The sequence below is a fragment of the Anomaloglossus baeobatrachus genome, chromosome 1, assembly GCF_048569485.1.
Source record: "Anomaloglossus baeobatrachus isolate aAnoBae1 chromosome 1, aAnoBae1.hap1, whole genome shotgun sequence".
In the NCBI taxonomy this organism is placed as follows: domain Eukaryota; kingdom Metazoa; phylum Chordata; class Amphibia; order Anura; family Aromobatidae; genus Anomaloglossus; species Anomaloglossus baeobatrachus.
The window spans coordinates 656545550-656570216 of record NC_134353.1 but is presented as its reverse complement, the minus strand read 5'-3'; the positions used below and the strand labels follow the sequence as shown (position 1 = coordinate 656570216).

Sequence of the window (24667 nt, the reverse complement as noted above, 5' to 3'; positions counted from 1 at the left end):
TATCGGATTGAATTTGTTTTTGAAACTGTTATTGGCTTTCCTCCTTCTTGCTTTGGTACTAAAACTGAGGAATCTGTACTCCTACGGGAGGGTGTATAGCCAGAAGGGGAGGGGCCTTACACTTTTAAGTGTAGTTCTTTGTGCGGCCTCCAGAGGGCAGTAGCTATACACCCACTGTCTGGGTCTCCCAATTGGAGCTAGAAGAAAAGGAATTTACGGTAAGTAAACAAAATTCCCTTCTTTCTTCATCGTTCCTTATGGGAGACCCAGACCATGGGACGTCTCAAAGCAGTCCATGGGTGGGAAATAAACAGAAACTGAGAAGTAGGCAAAACCTAACTTCACAAATGGGCGACAGCCGTCCGAAGGATGCGTCTGCCCAAGCTCGCATCTGCCGAAGCATGAGCATGCACGTGGTAGTGCTTCGAAAGGTTGTGCAGACTAGACCAAGTGGCAGCCTGACCGACCTGCTGAGCCGTAGCCCAAGAGGCACCGACAGCTCTGGTCGAGTGCACCTTAATCCCCGGCGGGGGAGGCACCTGAGAACATTGGTAGGCATCGGATATGGCCGACCTAGTCCAACGAGCTAGGGTCGGTTTAGAAGCCGAGAGACCCTTGTGCTGACCTGTGGTCAGCACAAAAAAAGGGGTGCACCGCCTAAGAACAGCGGTGCGTGACACATAGATCCGGAGCGTCCGCACCAAATCTAAAGCATGCAACGCTTTCTCAAAGCGATGCACAGGGGCCGAACAAAGGGAAGACAAAGAAATGTCCTGGTTAAGGTGGAAAGGATACACCACCTTAGGGAGAAGGCCCGGAGTCGGACGGAGAACCAACTTGTCTTGGTGAAAGACCAAAAAGGGTGACTCCGAAGAGAGCACAGTCAAATCAGAGACTCTCCTGAGAGAAATTATGGCCACCAGAAAGACGAAACAACGAAACCTCCCTAAGAGGCTCAAAGGGGGGTTTCTGTAAGGCCGTGAGGACCAGATTAAGGTCTCAGGGATCCAGAGGCCGCCGGTAAGGCGGAATGATGTGAGATGCGCCCAGTATAAAGGTGCGCATCTAGGGCCAGCCGGGCGAAACGCCGCTGGAACAACGCTGACAGAGCCGAGACCTGTCCCTTGAGGGAATTGAGGGACAGTCCTAGCTGCAGACCGGACTGTAGAAAGGACAGGATGGTCGGCAAGGAAAAACGGCCAAGGAGCATGGCCGGAAGAACGACACCAGGACAGGAAAATTCTCCAAGTCCTGTGGTAAATCCTGGCCGAGGAAGACTTCCGAGCCTGAGTCATAGTGAAGATGACCTCGGAAGGAATGCCTGAAGCCGTAAGGATCCAGGGCTCAAGAGCCATGCCGTCAATCTGAGAGCCGCAGAATTCTGGCGGAAAACGGACCCTGTGAGGGTCTGGGCGGTCCGGGAGATGCCACGGCACCTCTACGGACAGACGGAGCAGGTCTGGGAACCAAGCTCGCCTGGGCCAGTCTGGAGCAATGATTATGACCCGACGGCCCTCCATTCTGATCTTGCGCAGGACTCTGGGCAAGAGAGCTAGAGGGGGAAACACGTAGGCCAGACGGAACTGGGATCAATCTTGAACCAGCGCGTCCGCTGCCAAGGCCTGAGGATCGTGGGAGCGAGCCACGTAAACCGGGACCTTGTTGTTGTGCCGGGATGCCATTAGATCCACTTCCGGAGTGCCCCACTTGCGGCAGATTGACCGGAACACTGCCGGATGCAGGGCCCACTCGCCGCTGTCTGCCTCCCAGTTTTCTAAGCCTGGGATGTGGACTGCGGATATGGTGGACTTGGAGTCCTCCGTCCACTGAAGGATACGTTCAACTTCCAACATTGCTAGGCTGCTGCGAGTCCCGCCTTGGTGATCGAGGTAGGCAACTGTTGTCGCGTTGTCTGACTGGACACGAATGTGCCTGCCCGCCAACAGGTGGTGAAAACCTACGAGAGCTAGGAGTACAGCCCTGATTTCCAGCACCTTGATCGAGAGGGCTGATTCGGACGGAGTCCAAGTGCCCTGTGCTCGGTGGTGGAGAAACACTGCTCCCCAGCCGGATAGACTGGCATCCGTGGTGATAATCACCCAGGACGGGGCCAGAAAGGAGCGTCCCTGGGACAGAGAGAGGGGCCGAAGCCACCACTAAAGAGAGCTCCTGGTCTGTGGCGACAGAGCCACCAGCCTGTGCAAGGAAGAGGTCCGCTTGTCCCAACAGCGGAGAATGTCCAGCTGCAGGGGACGCAGATGGAACTGGCAAAGGGAACCGCTTCCATTGACGCCACCATCTGACCCAGCACCTGCATGAGATGCCTGATGGAATGACGGCGGAGCCTCAGCAGAGAGCTAACCGCCAGATGAAGGAGCTGTTTGACTAAGGGCAGCTTCACAAGTGCCAGCAGAGTCTCGAATTGCATCCCTAGGTACGTAAGGTCCTAGGTCGGGGTCAGAGTGGACTTGCAAGCGTGGCGAGAGTGAGCGAGACACGCCGCTGAGAGTGAGCGAGACACTCCGCTGACAGTCTGCACTGGATGAAGCCTTGACTAGAAGGTCGTCCAGGTAAGGAATCACTACCAACCCCTGGAGGTGCAGAACCGCAACCACTGCTGCCATGACCTTGTGAGTACACGAGGGGCCGTGGCTAACCCGAAGGGGAGAGCCACGAATTGGAAATGTTCCTCTCCGATTACAAAACGTAGCCAACGCTGGTGTGAAACTGCGATTGGCACAAGCAGAAAGACATCTCTGATGTCGATGGCTGCTAAGCAATCTCCTTGGGTCATTGACTGATCGCAGAGATTCCATGCAAAAATGCTGCACCTGACATGCTTGTTGAGAAGCTTGAGATCCAGGTCGGAAAGCACCGTCCTTTTCGGGGACTAGGAAGAGATTTGAGTAGAAATCTCTGAACCGTTCCCAGTCGGGAACTGGTACAATTACTCCATTGGCCTGCAAGAATGCCACGGCCTGTGAGAAGGCGGCGGCCTTGGGGCAGGGGGGAGTTGACAGAAAAAATCTGTTTGGCGGGCTGGATAGAATTCTATTCTGTAGCCGTGGGAGATGGTAACCCACACCCACTGATCGAAGACGTGTTGAAACCACACGTCGCCCAAGAGGGAGAGCCTGCCACCGACCAAGGACGTTACTGGCGCGGCCAGATAATCAAGAGGAGGCTGCCTTGGTGGCAGCAGCTCCTGCGGACTTCTGAGGACGCGGCTTCATGCGCCAGTTGGATTACGGACTTGGCTGAGTTAGTGGACGAGGCCGAGGGCTTAGAGGACGACCAGTTAGAGGAACGAAAGGAACGAAACCTCGACTGGTTCCTGCCCTGGACAGGTTTCCTGGGTTTGTGGCATGGAAGTACTCTTCCTGCCAAAAAACTTCCTTAATAATTTCATCCAGATGTTCACCGAATAGACTGGTCCCAGCAAAAGGGAGCCCAGCAAGGAACTTCTTAAGAAGCATCTGCCTTCCACTCTCGAAGCCACAGGAGCCTGCGGATAGCGAGGGAAGTAGCCGAGGCCACCGCAGTGCGGTGACAGTCTCCAGCATGGCAGACATGGCATAGGATGAAAAGACTAAAGCCTGGAAGTTAAGGCAACCATTTCGGGCATAAAGTCCCTGGTGAGGGAATGCATCTCCTCCAGAGAAGCAGAGATGGCTTTGAGAGCCCGCACTGCTGCAAAAGATGGGGAGCACGAGGCCCCCGCCGCCTCATATATAGATTTGGCCAGAAGGACAACCTGGCGGACAGTGGGATCCTTAGAGAGGTGCCGTCAGCCACTGATACAATTGTCCGGGCTGAAAGTCTAGACACCGGAGGGTCCACCCTTGGTGAATGAGCCCACTCCTTGACCACCACTGGTGGAAGGGGGAAACAGTCATCAGAACCACGCTTTGGGAAGCGTCTGTCAGAACAGGCTCTGGGCTTGGTCACAGTGGCCTGAAAACTGGAGTGGTTAAGGAACACACTCCTTGTTCTCTTAAGGTATACTGATGCCTTTCTGCCAGAGGGGAATGTACCCCTGATACAGGCGGATTGAGGTCCAGTACAAATATAATGGACGCAATCAAATCATTAGCATCTGCGTCACCTTCGGACAGATCCGTCCGAGCCCCTAGTAAAGGCATCCTCCTCGTCCTGTGAGTCGGCTCGTGAATCAGAGCTGCGGGACGAGGAAGGAAAGGGGACCCTGCGACTCCATTTTGGGAGGACGGGGACTGAGACCAGATGAAGAATCCTCTGTGAGCTTTGCTGAGCGAGCCGTAGCAGCAGAAGCGCCCTGAGAAGGGGGCTGATGCATGCTCAGCAGTGTCCGGGACAGCTGTCCCCTGGAGAGAGGGATTCTGCCCAAACCGGGGGATCAGCCACCGGAGCCGGAGCAGCTGGAGGGACCACTGATGAGCTTCCAGGCTGAGGGACCACTATGTTAGAGCAAGCATCACAATGTGGTTATGTGCTCGGTACAGACAGATCTACATGCAGTGCATAATAAGAACAGCCTTGCAGCCTTGCTCTGATGTGAGACATGCTGCAGAAGTGGGGGCTCCTGTCCAGAATGACCCCCAGCAGAGTATATAAACAGAGTATATAAGCAGCTGCACAACCGGAGGTTGTGGCCTGCCAGACCGTTTAACATAGGGACATCTCTGTGCCCTCCAGATCCCCCAGCCCAGGCCCCCATTTGTCACAATGTGTTATGCAGACATTGAGAACGCCGAGAAAATGGCGCCGGAGCAAGGAGAGGGGGCGGGGCCTCTCTGAGAGCTGGATCCGGAGGACAAATGAGGTATACAGGGGAGGGAATCTTTCCTCAGTGAGGAGTGTCCTCCCCTGTGCTGAACAGCCGCTGGGCGGAGCCACACTGTCCCTCTGCATGACTGACATGCAGGGGGAGTGAAACCGAAAGTAGGCCGCAACTGAAGCCGGGGCTAGATTTAAACATGCGGCCAGCGTGCAGGCACCATCGGCGCGGTTCTCCAGTGAAAACTGGAGAACCGGCCGGAAATGTTCACACAGTCATAAAACACACTCTCCCCAAAATATATAGTACAAGGGACCCCTGGAAAGACCACTGTCTGTGGTAATAACGTCTCAGTACTTAGCTTGTGAGACGCAGGTGCCAGGTCCCTGGGAGGTGAGCGCTCCGTCCGACAGGATCCTGAACAGGGCTGCGGATGGAGACCGGTCTCCTGCAAAGCAGTGAGAACCGTGATGGCTCCCACTTCAAGCCAGAGCCTCAGGGAATGGTGAAGGAGCGCGGCATGTGAAGGCTCCAGCCTTGTAAAATCAACCTTAACAGCACCGCCGACACAGTGGGGTGAGAAGGGACATGCCGGGAGTCCAGATTGGACCCGCTTTTCTTCCAAATCTTTGAAATCAAAATTCAAAAATCAGAGGATGCATGTGTGTGTGTGACCTCCTGAACACAAAGCATTGAACTGGTTGGATTTGTCATCCGGGGAGTGTATATGCTCGGAGGGAGGAGCTACACTTTTAGTGTAGTACTTTGTGTGTCCTCCGGAGGCAGAAGCTATACACCCATGGTCTGGGTCTCCCATAAGGAACGATGAAGAAAAACTGATGTGTGAAAGGGGCTTAGGGTTCTAATCAGAATACAGCTTTTCAGGGATTCTGACAGAAACCACGACTACTACCACACATTATTGTAAACCTAGACATCTATAAACGTTTTATTCCTGACAAATATACATGTTGTATAAGAATTTTTACAATGACTGAGAAAGGGAAAAAGGACTGAACTCTCTCCTCCTGTTTGAGAAAAAAAAATGCAAACACAAAATCTGCCATATACATGGCTGCATTATTAAATATGAAGTTATATAGAAATGTCAAAAAGATAATGAAATATCCTACAAACAAAAAGGAATGGCAGCAGGATTCTTCAAAGACAAGTATGAATACGTTTTATTGTATGCTTAAAAGAGTGAACTTTTTACCTTACGACACTTCAACTGAAGGCATTCTCAGGCCCCACTTTGCGTTTTCCTACTTTCAGTTCTAAACGCACGTTTTGGGCTTAATTGATTTGACCAAAATTGCCTTTTTCAGAACTTTATCGCTGAAAACGCATGCGTATTTACCGCGTTGTAGATGCGTTTTCAGCGCTTTTTACCTGCTTTTCCACCTGCGTTTTGATAGATGCGTTTTGAACATCATGACACTGCTAAATAAAGTTTAAATAGTCAAACTCAATGAAAAAATTGGAAAAAAAGAAACAAATCTATATTTTTGTGAAAAATAATGAAAATAGATTAATTTAATTAAATTATAGCGGTAATATGATATTTAATGGAAAAATATCAATAATTTATTAAAATTCTTGTTTTTAATTGTCGGACTATGTGTGTGTGTAAAGGGACATATGAAATCATTATTTTGATGTCCAAAAAGCATGTGTTTTTGAAGTCCAAAACGCATGTTTTCTGCACTGGAAATGCAAGTAAAACGCAGGAATTTGAAAGAATCTTGGTTTTTGCCATTTCTCATTGACTTTAATGTTAGCAAAACGCACCCAAAATGGCAAAAACAACTGACATGCTGCTTCTTTAAACGCATGGTTTTTGCCACAAAATATGCAAATTAAACGCAGCGTTTTGAAACGCAAAGTGTGGTCAGAAATTTCACAATTTCCATAGGATAACATGGAAAAACAAAACGCAAGCCATTTGGCCATAAAATGCTGCAGCTCAAAACGCTGCAGAAACGCAGGTTAAAAACGCAAAGTGGGGCCCTAGCTTCACGGTCAAAGAATTGCCACATTTGTACTAGTCCAATTGGCAACATCTCTGTGGCGCATGAGACTATTTTTAGCGATAGTACAATTGCATCAGTGGAGCATATGCTGCGAATGTCCTGTGTCCTGATTTTCGGTTATAGGATGATTAAACTCACTTGAAGGGACAGAAAACCTCCAGGACAGTACCAAATAATAACATAATTTCCGTTAAGATTTTATGTCTGTGCTGATTCAGAGGAATGGTCTGTCGTTTGATCCTATGTTGTAAACGAGTCAGATTATGAGACTTTCATTATTATCAGAGGTCACATTAAAAGGCATTTCACTGTAACATAATTACAGCTCTGCCCACCTAATCTGCTTGTCTGTATAACTTTATCGGGGTCCTGTCTTTTCTCTGCAGCAGGGATGTGTCATAACCAAAACAAAGAACTTTTTCTTGTTGCCCGGAAGTCTTGCATCATTTGAATGGCAGTGAAGGTTATTGCCAACTTCCCACCTCCTGATTATACAAGTAACTGGAATGTGGAAAGTTATGGAAAGCATAACACGTACAGTCAGCAGACACTGCCATGACTTGCTTTTAAGTTTTATGGAAAAAAGAGGGATGAGCCTGGGAAATGCTCTACTATTAATCATCATATAGACACAGCAAACTTAAGACAAGTCATACAATCTATAAATAGGAAAATAATGACCTAATATAAGCTGCAATATCAGGGCATAATTGGAAAATCCCAAATATTTAGAAGCTCAGTAACAAGATATACCGTATATTGTATATTTAAAGGCGATCAGTGATGAAAATGTACTTCTCTATCAAGGGGGAAGCTTATTATCATCATGTCAGGTCACACTGACTAGCTCTTAAGGGGGCTTTACATGCTACAATATCGTTAATGTTTTATCGTCGGGGTCACGCCGTTAGTGACGCACATCCGGCGTCATTAACGATATCGTAGCGTGTAACAGTTATGTGCGACCTAAAACGATCGCAAAAGCGGCCAAAATCGTTTGCCGTGGAGAGGTCATCCTAAAACCAAAAATCGTTTAAAACTCATTAGCGATGTTGTTCCTCGTTCCTGCGGCAGCACACATCGCTGTGTGTGACACCGCAGGAGCGCCGAACATCTTACCTGCCTCCACCGGCTATGCGTAAGGAAGAAGGTGGGCGGGATGTTTACGTCCCGCTCATCTCCGCCCCTCCGCTTCTATTGGACACGTACTGTGTGACGTTGCTGTGACGACGCACGACCCGCCCCCTTAGAAAGGAGGCGGATCGCCAGCCAGAGCGACATCGAAGAGCAGATAAGTCTGTGTGATGGGGGTGCACGATTTTGTGCGCGACGGGCAGCGATATGCCAGTGTCGCACAAAAGATGGGGGCGGGTACGCTCGCTAGCGATATCGGCAATGATATCGTAGCGTGTAAAGCTCGCTTTACAGTCATGGCATGTTAGCACTCTGGAAATTGTTCCAGAAAATGAAGTATTTCTCATACAAAATAACTACAATTACACGTTTTGTTATACACATTTCTTTTGAGTGTTTTGAAACATCACAAAAAAAAAGAGAAAAGGAAAACTGAACATAATTTCAGATAAAACCCCAAAAATGGGCCATAAAAATTTGATGGCATTGTTTCAAAATTGTGAAAAAACAACTTTGTTCCAAGCATGTGATACTCATTTAAACTTGACTATGAGAAGTAACAGGTGTGGGCAACATGAAAATCACACCTGCAACCATGTAAAATGGGAGAAGTTAACAACCTTTGTATTATGTGCCACACTAAGCATGGAGAACACAAAGAGGAGAAGAGAACTGTTTGAGGACTTGAGAACCAAAATTGCTGAAAAATTTCAACAATCTCATAGATACAAATCCATCTCCAGAGATCTTGATCTTTCTTTGTCCACGGTGCACAATATAATCAAGAGGTTTATTACCCATGGCACTGAATCTAATCTCCCTTGATGTGAACGACAGAAAAAAATTGATGAAAGGTTGCAACGCAGGATAGTACGGATGGTGGATAAGTAGCCCCAATCAAGTTCCAAATAAATTCAAACTGTTCTGCAGGCTCAAGATGCCTCAGTGTCATTGCAAACTATCTGTCGATATATGAATAAATAAAACGCTATTTCAGGAGACCCAGGAGGACCCTGACCCTGAGGACTGCTGACACAGAGACAAAAAAGCTAGACTGCAGTTTGCCATAATGTCCGTAAGCCAAAATCCTTCTAGGAAAGCACCTTGTGGACAGATGAGACCAAGCTTGAGATTTTTGGTAAAGCACATCATTTTACTGCTTAACGAAAACGGAATGAGGCCTACAAACAAAAAATATAGAACACAGTACCTGGTGAAGGTTCAAAAATATTTACCTTCAAAAATATTTTGGAGTTGTTTTGCTGCCTCTAGTCCTGCATGCCTTGACTGTGGGCAAGGCATCATGAAATCTGAAGATTTCCAAAGGATTTTGGGTCGCAATGTGGTGCCCGGTGTCTGAAAGCGGGATTTGCATCCTAGATCTTCAAGCAGGACAATGTACCCAAACATAAAGCAACCAGAAATGGATGGAAAGAACGCACTCGAGAGTTCTGAAGAGGCCAGCAATCAGTCCGGATCTAAATCCCATTGAACGCCTGTAGAGAGATCTTAAAATTGCTATTGGGAGAAGGCACCCTTCAAATATGAGAAATCTGAAGCACTTTGCAAAAGAAGAGCGGCCTAAAATTGAAGTTGAGAAGAGTAAAGGGGGCTTTACACGGTAGTGATATCGGTACCGATATCGCTAGCGTGCGTACCCGCCCCCATCGTTTGTGCGACACGGACATATCGCTGCCCGTCGCGCACATAATCGCGCTCCCCGTCACACGGCTTACCTGCCCTGCGACATCGCTCTGGCCGGCGATCTGCCTCCTTTCTAAGGGGGCGGGTCGTGCGGCATCACAGCGATGTCACACGGCAGGCGGCCAATAGAAGCGGAGGGGCGGAGATGAGCGGGACGTAAACATCCCGCCCACCTCCTCCTTCCGCATTGCCGATGGAGGCAGGTAAGGAGATGTTCCTCGCTCCTGCTGTGTCACACACAGCGATGTGTGCTGCTGCAGGAACGAGTAACAACATCGCTAATGAGAGGTAAACGATTTTTTGTTTTAGGACGACCTCTCCGCGGCAAACGTTTTTGGCCGCTTTTGCGATTTTTTTAGGTAGCACATAAGTGTCACATGCTGCGATATCGTTAATCACGCCGGATGTGCGTCACTAATGACGTGTCCCCGACGATAAAACATTAACGATATCGTAGCGTGTAAGGCCCCCTTAAGAAGCTTGTTGATGGTCATAAGAAATTTTATGTGAAATTATGTCCAATTTGTCTTTTAGTTTCTTTGTGTTTTTTTTTTTTTGTTCCAATACACACAAAGGAAGTAAACATGTGTAAAACAAAATGTGTAATTGCAATCATTTTCTGGGAGAAATGCTCCATATTCTGAATCAATTTGAAGGGTGTCAATACTTTCAGCTATGACTGTATTCTAAACAACCCAAAAATATTGTGCCATTTTAATAATAGTGAACAAGAAAGCCAATGAGTCATATTTATAATTGCGCTTTATGACCCCAACAGTCTCCTGCCTCCATCCCCAATGGCTGACTGCAGGGATTTACATCATTAGCCATCAATTATTGGCATGTGGGGAGCACTGTTCTCATAACTAGAATAGAATCATATCTACACAACATTAAAATGACAACACTAAGAATAAAATGTTGTAGAATTATGGAAATTATGAAGAAATGTAAACACAATTTTCAAAACATCTCAATTTACTCAGTATTGAGTATGAACGCCAGAAATACAAAAACTTAAATGCCATGGAATGTTATAAATAAGGTTATTAATAGTTATCTGAGGAATGTTCAACCACGCAGAATGAACTTGGGAACGCAAATCATTAATATTCACTGCAGCAACTACCTTTGTAATTGCTGACAAATGACGTCCCAGATGTGCTGGATGGGAGATAAGTCTAAAGATGCTACAGCCCATGTTAGTACGTTTAAGCCAGACAGGCTGATCGCAAGAGCAAAATGCAGCTTGACGTTGTCATCTTGAAAACAGATCCTTCATACTTTGAAGAATCGGTCACTCCACGGTTACCATGACCAAATCAAAGTAACACTAAGCTGTTTGGGTACCTGGAATGAAGACTAAAGGGAGCCAGCTACCATAAGTTATCCCACCCAATACAATCATCTTGGCATTGTGTTGACCATGTGGTGTCTAGATGAATCACTGGTTATCATTGCATAATTGGCAAAAGTGTGACTCATCACTAAAGAGGATAAGACTATGTGCACACTGGGAAATGGAATTTTCTTGAGAAAATTCCGCATGCTCTCAAAGATTAGCGCACCCGCGGTAAAAAAACGCGGGAAACCACACCCGAAAACCGCATGCGGTTTGCCGCGGTTTCACCGTGGTATTGTTCGCGGTATTGCCGCGGTTTTGCCGCGTGCGGGTTGGGATGTGCTTTATTGCATTCAATGCAATAAAGCACATTGGAAAAAAAAAAAGTCATTTAATTCTGAGATAGTAGATAGATAGACAGAAGAATAGATAGAGGGATAGATAGACAGACAGATAGAGGGATAGATAGAGGGATAGATAGATAGATAGATAGATAGATAGATAGATAGATAGATAGATAGATAGAGGACAGATCGCTGCATTTCCCACGGTCGGCAGTAAGTTCACATTACCGGCCGTGGGAAATGACCGGTAATTACCTCTGCTGTCTGCTGCATTCATTCAGCGCTGTGTCTGTGACAGTCGCGGCTGGATGTAAGCAGCGCAGGACGTCGGAGCTGTGGATTACGCCGGAGCTTTGGTGCGGGAGGGGTTAATAAAATGGTGAACGAGGCTTGTTTGTTTTATTTAAAATAAAGGATTTTTCGGTGTCTGTGTTTTTTCATTTTACTTACGGGTTGATCATGTCAGCTGTCACATAGACGCTGCCATGATCAAGCCTGGAGTTAATGGCGGTGATCCACCACCATTAACCCCTTGTATTACCCTGACCGCCACTGCTACACGGCGGCAGGAAGAGCCGGGGACACGCCGGTGCTGCCGCATAATGCATGCGACAGTGCCGGGGCAGCTGCGGCTGATATTCTCGACTGCGGGAGGGGGAGTGAGGTGGGGGACATTAACCCTGCCCCTCTCCCTCCACAGCCTGAGAATACCGGGCCGCCGCTGTGTGCTTACCTCGGCTGGAAGGTAAATATACAGCGGAGCCCACGTTCCTTGTTTTCTATATTCCCGTTTTCTTTCTATGTGTGTTCTATATGTCTGTGACCTGTGTCTGTGATGTCTGTGTGAGTGTGATCTGTGTGTGTGTTTACTCTCTGCACGACTTCCTCTTCCTGTAATGACATCACTTCCCTGCAAAACCGCAGACAGGCGATGTACATTACCGGAGGTAAACCGCGAAATACCGCAGGGAATAACACAGGAAAACGCAGTGAACCGCACAGAATTTGCTGCCTGCGTTATTCCCTGCGGGATTTCACGATTAACACTGGAGTCAATGGAGTGAAATCCCGCAGCGACGTGCGGAAAAGAATTGACATGCAATTGTTTTTGCTGCGGGAATCCCGCAGCAAAACATGCAGCTGTCAAATTCCGCCTAGTGCGCACAGGATTTTTTTTGCCCATAGGTTTTGCTGGTGATTCACTGCAGAGATGTTATGAACATTTTCTGCAGCGAAACATGCAGCAAAACCGCAAAAAATCCGCGGCAAAATCCGGTAAGTGCGCACATAGCCTAAGACCTCCATTACAGCCTCCACTCTACATCTTGAGACCATGTGCTCAAGGCCTTCAAAAGGAAGTCACACCAGTCCTACTTCAGGAAGTATAGTTTACAGTGGATATAATGTATGATAGCTCAATCCCCATAGTCTTCATTCTAGGTACACTAACAGCTTGGGGTTACACTGAGTCGATCGGTGGTAATGACCATCTCTCCTAATAGTCTCCTAGGAGCTGTATTTCAACATGAGAACGCCAGGCTGCAGGTTGTTCACGCTACTGTGAGCAGACGAGTCGCCTAAACGTTCTGTCATGTCCTGCAGCTTCTCTGAACTTGTCTCCCATCAAGCATATCTAGGATGTCATATGTGGTCAATTGCAAAGAGAGCAGATAGCAGCAGATTTGAATAAATTGCGTGCATTCAGCGTGGCAGATCATTTGTCAGACAGCCATAAACTGCCCTATCAATAACATCCCAAGGCATGTAAGTGAATGTGTTTCTGAAAGTAGAACTCTTGATATTCAATGATGAATAAATACAAATGTTTAGAACATTGTTTCCATGTTTTTCATTGTTTACATACGATTAATAAGCAGCAATCATGTGATTTCCATAACTACATCAAATTGCGTTCTTGGTGTTGCGATTTCAATGGTGAGAAGGTGCAACTTGTGAAACAATACAAAATTCTATGTGCTGGCTGCAGCTGTATAATGGCAGTCACCTGACCTCCAAGTTGATCTGGCAATTGAAAGGAATCCTGAAAGTGTGCATAATGCATGCTGTCATGATTCACCAATTTGCAGTGACTGCAGAAATTTATCATCTAACCCAGAAAACCCCTTTAATGGAAATCTGTCATACTTTTGAAGGTTTTTAGTTATTAATATGGGCATACAGGTAGCATAGAGGTGAAATTAGCCATATCTGTATGCCTCCTGGATGAGGGGTCATTTTGGAAAAAAATCCTCTTTTATACCTTCTATCTTCCGGGCTATGAGGCGTGTTCTGCCCGAAAGATAAGCCTGCCTCCCGTCTTCATTATACAGTGGTGTAACAAGCTGTAGGATCCTGGTGACAGAGTCCCTTTAAGGGTGGAAACACATCTATGCGAGTAAAATCGGTCCGACTGGGCTGAAAAAAAACTCGGCTGATTTTAGTTCACGTTAGGTGCGAGTGCAACGCAAGTGCGATGCTATTTCTGAATAAATTAATGATTTTACTAGCGTGTGTAATGCGTGTGTAATGCGTATTTTTTACTATGTCATCTGCCATTCAGCGCTGCTACATGGCCGCTGACAGCAGACACAGACAGCCATGTAGCAGAGCTGAATGGCAAATGACAGCAGACACAGACAGAGCCGCACAATCAGAATGAACTCGGGTGAACTTAACCCGACTTCATTGTCATGCTGCGGCTCTGTCTGTGCCGCGTCCTGATTAGCGGTCACCAGTGAAGGACTCAACGGTGACCACTAATCCCCCGAGTGACTGAAGTTAGCAGCCCTCTCTCATATACTCACCGATCCCCGGCGCCGCGCTGCACGGCGTTCACACTGCTCTGGCGGCTTTTACTATTTTGAAAAAGCCGGCCGCTCATTAAACAATCTCGTATTCCCTGCTTTCCCCGCCCACAGGCGCCTATGATTGGTTACAGTGAGACACGCCCCCACGCTGAGTGGCAGGTGTCTCACTGCACCCAATCACAGCAGCCGGTGGGCGGGTCTATACTGTGGAGTGAAATAAATAAATAATTAAAAAAAATGGCGTGCGGTCCCCCCCAATTTTAATACCAGCCAGATAAAGCCATACGGCTGAAGGCTGGTATTCTCAGGATGGGGAGCTCCACGTTATGGGGAGCCCCCCAGCCTAACAATATCAGCAGCCGCCCAGAATTGCCGCATACATTATATGCGACAGTTCTGGGACTGTACCCGGCTCTTCCCGATTTGCCCTGGTGCGTTGGCAAATCGGGGTAATAAGGAGTTAATGGCAGCCCATAGCTGCCACTAAATCCTAGATTAATCATGTCAGGCGTCTATGAGACACCCTCCATGATTAATATGTAAGTTACAGTAAATAAACACACACACATGAAAAAATCCTTTATTAGAAATAAAAAACACAAACACATTCCCTCATTACCAATTTAATAAGCCCCAAAAAGCCCTCCATATCAGGCGTAATCCACGGACTTCCAGCGTCGCTTCCAGCATGAAGGTGACAGGAGCTGCAGAAGACACCGCCACTCCGGTCACCTCCAAGCAGCAACTGAGGTGAGTAGCGCGATCAGCTGAGGTGTCACTGAGGTTAATCGCGGCCACCGCTGGATCCTCCAACAGTGACAGCTCAGCCGATAGCGCTACTCACCTCAGTTGCTGCTTGGAGGTGACCGGAGCGGCGGTGTCTTCTGCAGCTCCTGTCACCTTCATGCTGGAAGCGACGCTGGAGGTCCGTGGATTACGCCGGATATTGAGGGCTTTTTGGGGCTTATTAAATTGGTAATGAGGGAATGTGTTTGTGTTTTTTATTTCTAATAAAGGATTTTTTCATGTGTGTGTTTATTTACTGTAACTTACAGATTAATCATGGAGGGTGTCTCATAGACGCCTGACATGATTAATCTAGGATTTAGTGGCAGCTATGGGCTGCCATTAACTCCTTATTACCCCGATTTGCCAACACACCAGGGCAAATCGGGAAGAGCCGGGTACAGTCCAAGAACTGTCGCATATAATGTATGCGGCAATTCTGGGCGGCTGCTGACTGATATTGTTAGGCTGGGGGGCTCCCCATAACGTGGAGCTCCCCATCCTGAGAATACCAGCCTTCAGCCGTATGGCTTTATCTGGCTGGTATTAAAATTGGGGGGGACCGCTCGCCATTTTTTTTAATTATTTATTTATTTCACTGCACAGTATAGACCCGCCCACCGGATGCTGTGATTGGGTGCAGTGAGACACCTGCCACTCAGCGTGGGGGCGTGTCTCACTGCAACCAATCATAGGCGCCTGTGGGCGGGGAAAGCAGGGAATACGAGATTGTTTAATGAGCGGCCGGCTTTTTCAAAATAGTAAAAGCCGCCGCAGCAGTGAGAAAGCCGTGCAGCGCCGCGCCGGAGATCGGGGAACGGTGAGTATGAGAGAGGAGGGGAAAATGACCGACAGACTGTGAGAGAGGGACAGAGATAGTGACGGACCGACAGAGAGAGTATAGAGACCGAGAGGGAGAGACCGACTGACAGAGATAGTGACTGACAGACATTGGGAGACATCGCTCATTTCCAGTGTTTTAGGAAACATGCGAGAAATGTATTTAGAAAATCGGATGTCACTAAGATGGTGTGAGTGCCGTCCCGTGACATCCGATTTTTTACACGCTCCCATAGACTTGCATTGGAGAGACTCGCAGTAGAAACTCGCAAAAAAGCAGCATGCTGCGATTTTTTTCTCAGTCCGATGCGGACTGAGAAAAAAATCGCAGATGAGAGCTGAATCATTCACTAACATGTGTCCGATTCCAATGCGAGATTTTCTCGCATTGCTCTACTGCGAGAAACTCGCAAGTGAGAAGCAGCCCTAAGACTGGCGTGCGCTACGCCAATCTTAATTAATCCCCCCAAGTATACCTTCTAGGACTCCACATACCGTAGATGTCATAACAATGTTACAGGCCTCATTCAGACACAGTGTTTCACAGATACAACACGTACCTTTTAAAATCTATGTGGCTGTTCACATGTCCATGGTTTTTTTTGCAGCCTGTGTGTACGTGCAAAAATCATAGGGACATATCCATTTTTTTACCGGCATCACGGATGAGAAGTATCAATACACATGTATGGGTCTGTGAAAATCACTGACACCACACAGATGGCATCAGTGTGAAATACCATTAAAGGGAACCTGTCAGCAGAAATTTCGCAATAAACCTAAAAGATTCCCCCTCTGCAGCTCCTGGGCTGCATTCTAGAAAGGTCCCTGTTGCTATTGTCCCCCCTTTGAGACCTAAATAAATACTTTATAAAGTCTTACCTTTTTGTATGCAAATGTTTTTTTATGGTCACGGGGGCGGGCTGTCTTGCGTTCATTATTCGCCTCCTGCCGCTTTACGCCGTCCCCCATCGCTCATTTACATACATGAGGACGCCGCCCAGTGCTCCCGAGGTCTCGCACATGCCCAGTGGCACTATCGCGGGACAGCACTGTGTCAAGCGTGACCGCTGGTGAGGTGATTGCGCAGGCGCTAGATTATGGGTGGGTACTTGGATGACGCTGCTGATGACAATCACAGCGCCGCCCATAATCTCGCGCTTGCGATAATAGGCGACGTCGGTTCATATGGCCAGTGCTTGCGCATAACGGTGGAGGCAGTGGGAAAAGCGCAGGCACGAGATTATGGGCGGGTACTTGGATGACGCTGCTGATGACAATCACAGCGCCGCCCATAATCTCGCGCTTGCGCAATCACCTCACCAGCGGTCACGCTTTACACAGTGCTGTCCCGCGATAGTGCCACTGGGCATGTGCGAGACCTCGGGAGCACTGGGCGGCGTCCTCATGTATGGAAATGAGCAATGGGGGACGGCGTACAGCGGCAGGAGGCGAATAACAGACGCAAGACAGCTCGCCCCGGTGACCATAAAAAAAATTTGCATACAAAAAAGTAAGACTTTATAAAGTATTTATTTAGGTCTCAAAAGGGAGCACAATAGCAACAGGAACCTTTCTAGAATGCAGCCCTGGAGCTGCAGAAGGGGAATCTTTTAGGTTTATTGCGAAATTTCTGCTTCCCTTTAAGGCCCCCTTCATACGTCCGTTTATCAAAACATATCTATTGCACGATCCATTTTGTCCATCCGTGTGTGCTGTGTTTTTTCCAGCCTAGTTAAAGAATGAATAAAATTACGCTTCTCCTATATTTTGCAATGTTAAAGGGGTGGTTCACCCATATTTTTTATTGTCTAGTTCGATATTATATTGAGAAACATTGTTTCTCTCAAATACCTCGTGTTGGGAATAGTGCCTGTGAGAGGCGCTATTGCAGACCGCTGTTCCCCGCTCTGGTGACGTCACGTCAAGTGCCGCACAAGTCACATCCCTGCGGCCGGCTGCAGTCTTCCTGACTCACTGAGCTGTGGGCAGTGTTTCACCGCTTGTCACAGCACAGCGCATCTCCTGCGTGCAGCGTTCTGCTGTGAGGGAGCAGATGGGCTGTGACGAGCGGTGAAACACGGCTCACAGCTCAGTGAGTCAGGAAGACTGGACCGGCCGCAGGGATATGACGTGTGCGGCACTTGACGGTGACGTCACTGGAGCGGGAACAGCAACAGCAGTCTGCAATAGCGCCTCTCACAGGCACTATTGCCAACACAAGGTATTTGAGAGAAACATTGTTTCTCAATATAATATCGAACTAGACAATAAAAACTATGGGTGAACCACCCCTTTAAACATGTGCAGCACACGGATGTCATCCGTGTGGTGTATGTATTTTTCAAAGACCCATGGACATTCATGAGTCCATGTGTCTGTGCTGCCAGTTAAAAACAAACATGTCTCAGTGTGGATAACATGGACACATGTGTTGTTCACAAGGACACATGATCCGTGTTAAAACATAGAGGTGTGAAGATCCAGATACATTTTCATTAATGTGTGTGAATGTGTCTCCAATACATCCAAAAATGGATATGTGAAGGGGGCCTGACCTGTAGACTGTAAGACAGTGAGGGCAGGGTCCTCTCCCACTCTGTTCCTATCTGTCTTTTTTAGTTGCTCATTGCATTGTAATTTATATTTGTAAATTGCATGTAAACACATTTTCACATGTACAGAACCATAGAATCAATGGGGCTCTAAACATAAATAAGAATATTTCTGATGACCATGATTACCATTGCAAAGGATAGGAGAAGCTTTGTAATTTATTTAACTTTTCATAAGTGGAAAACACATAGTGATGACACTCATAATTTATTTGTGTATGCGAACAAACACGGATATTTTAATGAGACCATAAGCAGAGACTAAAGTAAACAAGATCTCACTTAGGCCCCCTTCACATGTCCGTGTTTCCAGTATGTGTGACATCCATATTTTTTTCATGTATACCACACGTACCAATTATATCATATGGTGATCTTCACACGTCTGTGTTTTCACGTGGACTGTGTGTGTGTCTGTGTGAACCACATGGAAAAATTTCCATTTTTTCCCAGCGGCACAGAAGACTGGGGCCAATACAAGTTTATGGGTCCATGAAAAACAGGTACAGCACACGAATGGAATGAGGACGCCGTCCGTTTGCTGTACATGTTTAACTTGAAAGTATAGGAGAAGCTTTATAACCATTTATTTTAAGCGGAAAAACACTGATGACACCAATACCAGTTTTTCACACACGTGGTTTATATGTACATGTGAAGGAGACCTTTAAGGGAATCTGTCACCAGGTTTTTGTCACTTAATCTGAGGACAGCATAACGTAGGGGCAGAAATCCTGATTCCAATAATGTCACTTACTGAGCTGCTTAGTGTAGTTTGGATAAAATCACTGTTTAATCAGCAGCAGATTATCATTAGAGGACTACTTGGCTTGCTGCCAGAAACATCGGACTGTACCCGGATGTTATCCCAGTGCAGTGCGATATACGCACAGGCTTACAATGGAGGTGATGGGGGGGATTAACCCCTCCCTCTCCTCCGCAGCGCCTGCCCTCAGCTTCACAGCTGTGACCTGATCGCAAGACACTCGGCTCACATTCAGAGCAGAGCCTGAGCCGGTAGTAACTAGCATATCGCATCCGTCGCTCTCGCATTGGATGCCATACGCTAATGTGTCTGCAGCCTAAAGAGATTCTCCCCTCAAAAAAAGCTGCAAGAGTAATTAACAAATCACGGTGGGTCCAGCTTCTATAATTCAACCCTTAGCGATAAGATATTATTTCCCCCACAGCAGCAAAATAGGGAAAATGAATCGGTACACACTGCTCTTTGAAATGAGACATACTGCCCTTTGCAGTTCTAGTCTCTGTGACAGCCAAACGTCTAAAGGGCACATGAAACAACATAAATAAATATTTGCGACCACTGAGCACATACTAAACTGTTTGGATGGTGAGCATTTGACGCTGCATGGAGGTTTTTAGGGTCAATAACTGCATGGAGAGCGTGCTGCTGCAGGAGCAGGGAAACAGTCAGAGCTAGACTCCCCATGGAGAGGGCAGAGATGGTGTATTACTGTACGTGTCTGAAAATATATTATGTGAAAATCTGTGAGGTCTTGAACTCGTTCGTTAAAGGGTTACTCTCATGTTCTTTAATGGATAAAATTGCAGTCATGAATTAAGCAAGCTGTGGTGTCACGCCCCTATTAAGCCTATTTTTGCAGAGCTGGCGTGAAAACGCCAAAAGTTGCTAAACTTTTGAGCAACTCTGAGTTGCGTAAATTTTTTTTCAACTTTTCCAAGTCTCCGATATCAGTTTTATGGAGTAAAAGCTTTGATTAAATGTTGAGACAACCACTTTAAAGGGGTATTCCAACCTTAGGTCTGATCTCCGGGACCCCCACCAGTTATACAGTAATGGTGTATTCTAGTTATATGCCAATCCAGTTATCAACTAGATTTTTTTTATTGTTATCTAAGCACCTTATAAAAAAAAAATCATTGGCAGCCAACATTATTTACACATTGGAAACCACACCAAGATTATGAGTGTCACGATCACACGGGGCAGATGTATTTTTGGTCTAAACTACTGTATGCAGCCAAGAGGTAAGGGGTCTATATCACCTCCATATCAATTGTGCATTTTTGATGAGTTACAGGACTGTAATGGGCCCATAGTCTAATTTTGCACAGGAGCCTTTTTCTGTCCGTGCCCGCCAGTGTGACCACAGCTGTATTCACTGTAAACAGTGAGGACAATTTTACAGTCATAATCGGCACAAGTTTCTCTGGTCATAAAATATCACAGATTCATCACATTTTTGTGGATTTTTTATGGACATGGGAGAAAAGTGTTGTTATTACAGAATTTCTGCTGACACTTTACAAGATGGAGAATGCCACTTTAAAGGGAATCTGTCCTGGATGCATATTGCTAATCCCTGCCTAACCATCCCTGTATACACTAGCATAGATAAAGAGGTCTTTAGAAAAAGTATTTCTAATGATCTTTTATCTTATGTTAATAAGGAAAGGGACTAGTCCCAAGAGCGTTACTTCCCTTGGCTAGTAGGTCCACTTAGCATGTTAGTACTCCCCTGTGGGTGTACGAACTTGCTAATGAATGTGCAGCGTCAGAGGATGGTAGCGCTCACCTCTCCGATGCCATCATGTCCGAGTCCTTGATTTCAGCTCAGTGAGCACGATCCCGGACTTTCGGTCATGTGCACTATTTGGGTTTGAAACTTGGACGCATACACCCAGCTTCATAGTGCGCATGACCGAAAGTCCAGGATCATGCGCACTGAGCCAAAATCCAGGACTCAAGACGCGATGGCAGCGGAGAGGTGAGCGCGACCATCGTCTGATTCTGCGCACTCTGCACAGGAGCGTAAATCATGCTAAGTTGTCCGACTAGCCAGGGGAAGTAATGCTCTTGGGACTAGTCCCCGCGCTCATTAGCATATATCATATAGCACATATAGGATCTTTACAAGTACTTTTCTAAAGATCTCTTTCTCTATGCTAGTGTATACAGGGATGGTTAGGTAGGGATTATCAATATGCACCCACAACTGCTCGTGGTACTGGGTACATATTACACCAGACGGGTTCTTTTTAAGAGAGATCATTATTCTAATGCACTTTTATGAATGCAAACAGAACAGGACCACAGTGAGACCTGGACCCCTATACTATAGCTGCTAGGACTCAATACACTAAGGACAATTCCTCCTCTACAGTAACACTACGAGCAGTCACACACGGTGTATGGCAGCTGGGCTACAACTTCAGGCAGTCCCTGAAGAGCAGCACCGCCGTCTATGGCGCCCCCCAACTCCCGCACCCCGCAGTTACCCTTTATTTGTACGAGACATTGAAGGTCTTCACTTGAACCCTGGCACAGGCAAGGAAAGAAACAGGTCAGGTGATCGCCTGAGGGGAGGAGCCAGCGGCCATTGCTGTAGTGTCAGCTTTCTGACGGGGAGGGGAGTATCGGGCTTGGAACATGACGTCATTCTCAGTCCAGTGATAATGCTGGGAGAACTCTGCGCCTTCTGATTGGTTAGGAGCAGTTTAGGCGGGAAGTGAACGCTGAGGAGATTCTGTCAGAGGCAGAGCGTCTCTCTCCAGCATATAGCCTCAGCCGCAGTTGTTGCTGGCTGTGTATAGCACATCTATCTGCCGATTCGCCCATTTCTATTGTCTGGATCAGCAGCAGCTGTAATTTCTTTTGACTCCGCCGCCATCACCTCCTCATCCTTGTCCTCTGGCGTCCATGCTTATGACTCTTTCAGAATTGGCAGCTTTTCTTTGTGCGTCACTGTGTAACATTACTCAGGCAAAGTTGGAATACTCAATCAGCCTCCAATTATATGTTACTTCTGTATGAAATTTGTCAGGCCTTTCTATGTGGCTGCTCCCTGCAAGTCATAGGGATTGCAAGTGAATTAGCATTAGTGGTCACACACCATTCAGCCAAGATCACTAACTGTACACACAACATGTACAACATACTGCATATTGAGTGGCCTATGCTTTGTCTTGGTCACACATTTTGGACAAGAAGTATAATGCCTTCTTGGCTCCTATCATGCTCCTTTCTGAATTTTAGGGCTATAGTTACCATATATAGAACAAATTAATGTAACTGCTATTACAACATTGCAGTGAAATTCTACAGTTTAATTCTATTTGTTAGACAGTTTTTATTTTTATAAAATGATCATTGAAACCGACATCACTGAGAAGGACTGATACGTTTACAAAAGCAACGGTTTGGCCCGGAATTAACCCTGGTTATCTGATCGGACGCGCTCCCCATACATCTATGGGAACCAGAATCTGGCTCTTAAAAATAGTACTAGAATGGATGAAGGGATTTGAACAGGCGTCTTAGCGAGTCTCCCGTGCTGCTCCAATGCTACTTCTGGGGCCGCTCATTAACTTCATGCATATTCATTTCTTCCCCTGCCCATTGGCAGACCCCACATCTCTGGTTGCAATCAGACGTGCTCCCACCCTGTCACAGCATGTCTGATTGCAATCAATCAGATTCACTGTCTGTGTCCCTAGAGTGTAAAAATAAAAAAATTGGCATAGAGTACCCCTATATTATAATACCTAGCACAGATAAAGCATACAACTACAGGCTGCAGCCACAAGCCATGCACTTATCCTGGCTGTGTATCAAAATTAGAGGAACTGCATGTGGCTTTTTTTTAAATTATTCTGTGAGCTAGTATTCTCAGGGTGGGGAGACCCATGCTTATTGGCCCCACCAGCCTTTAAATTGCAGCATACAGCTGCCCAGGATTGTCGTATCCATTAGATGCGACAATCCCGGAACTTTACCCATGTCATCCCAATTGTCTTGGTGCAATGGCAATCATGATAATAAGGGGTTAATGACAGCTCACAACCTCCAAGAAGTCCTAGATTAGTACTGGAAGGTGTCTATAAGACTCCTATTATTAAACTGTAAGTGGGAAAAAAAATAAACACAAAACACAGAAAAAAATTCTTTATTTGAAATAAAATACAAAAAATCCTCACTCTCTTTCACCCCTTTATTAACCCCCAAAACATCCAAGGCCGTCATAATCCACACAAGGTCCCACGACGATTCCAACTCTGCTGCATCTGAAGTGACAGCACGTGGGCATAGAATATGATCAGTGGTGATGTCACTCAGTTTATTTGCGGTCTCAGCTAAAGGTACCCCACCTGTGACCGCAGGTAACCTGACCTGAGCTAACCTCATTGAACTGAGTGTCCTTACTCAGTTTACAGACGTGCATCTCCTGGCAGAAAACCGCTTTTTTTTGCCAAAAGATGAGATGTAGTGCAGGAATATGGTGGAAATATTTCAGCACCAAGTCTGCCTATCATGGCCCAAAAAATGCACAAAAAACGGTTTTGATGCCGTTTTGGGTTGTTTTCTGCCAGGAGGAACAAATTTGGTGCTGAAATGTCTGCACCAAATTTCAGCACCAAATTTTCACCTCCTGGCAGAAAAACACATCAAAATGACTTCAAAACAGTTTTTGTGCATTTTCTTTTGCCAAGAGATGCAGATTTGTTGCTGAGTTTTTTTACCCCATATTCCTCCACCAAATGTACACCTCCTGGCAAAAACAATCGTATCACTATTGCATCAAAACCGGTTGGTGTTTTGATGTATTTGTTTGCCAGGAAGCGTATATTGGGTACAGGAATATGCTGTAGAAATTTCAGCACCAAATCCGTGGATTTCCTGCCAGGAGATGCAGGTCTGTGAACTCAGTGAGGTCACCTGAGGTCAGGTTACCTGCGATCACAGGTGGAGAACCATGGGATCCTCCATCTGTGACTGCAAATAACCTAAGTGACATCACTGCTCATTACATGGCTCATTCATTATCTGCCTCACAGTGAGTGGTCATATTCTATGCCCGCACGCTGTCACTTCAGATGTAGCAGAACTGGGATTGTCATGGGACATCGTGTTTATTACATTGGACCTAGGTGTTTTGAGCATTAATAAAGGGGTGAAAGAGGGTACTGTTTTTGTTGTAATTTTTTTTTTTTCAAATAAAGGGTTTTGGTGTTTGTATTTATTTCTTTTCACTTTCAGATTGGTGAATATATTTGTAGTGCATTTCTTTCTGATTGAGCAATCCGCCCTGTAACCAGGCTGTGTTCATTCCCCTTTATAGCTGGAGTTTAGCTGCCCAGACGTGTAGGTTTTTAACCCAGATAGAGGCATTTCAAGTTAAGTTCCCAGTATATAGAGATACCTTGCCGTGGTGACTGGGCTCACATGCATTGGCCAATACATAAGCTAAATATCTCTTTTTTTCAAATATGCTTATAGCACTAATGCAATACCCTTATTCATTGTTAGCATTTTAGCATGCAGCT

The 24667-nt window shown here is 46.5% G+C and overlaps 1 protein-coding gene across 1 annotated transcript in view; it reads right to left on the bottom strand.

Annotated features, from left to right (window-relative positions):
• LOC142247400 (acyl-CoA dehydrogenase family member 11-like) overlaps positions 1–21728 on the bottom strand; it is a 93902-nt gene extending 72174 nt beyond the window's left edge. Inside the window, exon 1 of the mRNA XM_075319961.1 lies at positions 21623–21728. Coding sequence (XP_075176076.1) covers positions 21623–21642 — 20 coding nt within the window. The 5' untranslated portion in view covers positions 21643–21728. The remainder of the gene's footprint in view (positions 1–21622) is intronic.
• Between the last annotated feature and the right edge of the window lie 2939 nt (positions 21729–24667).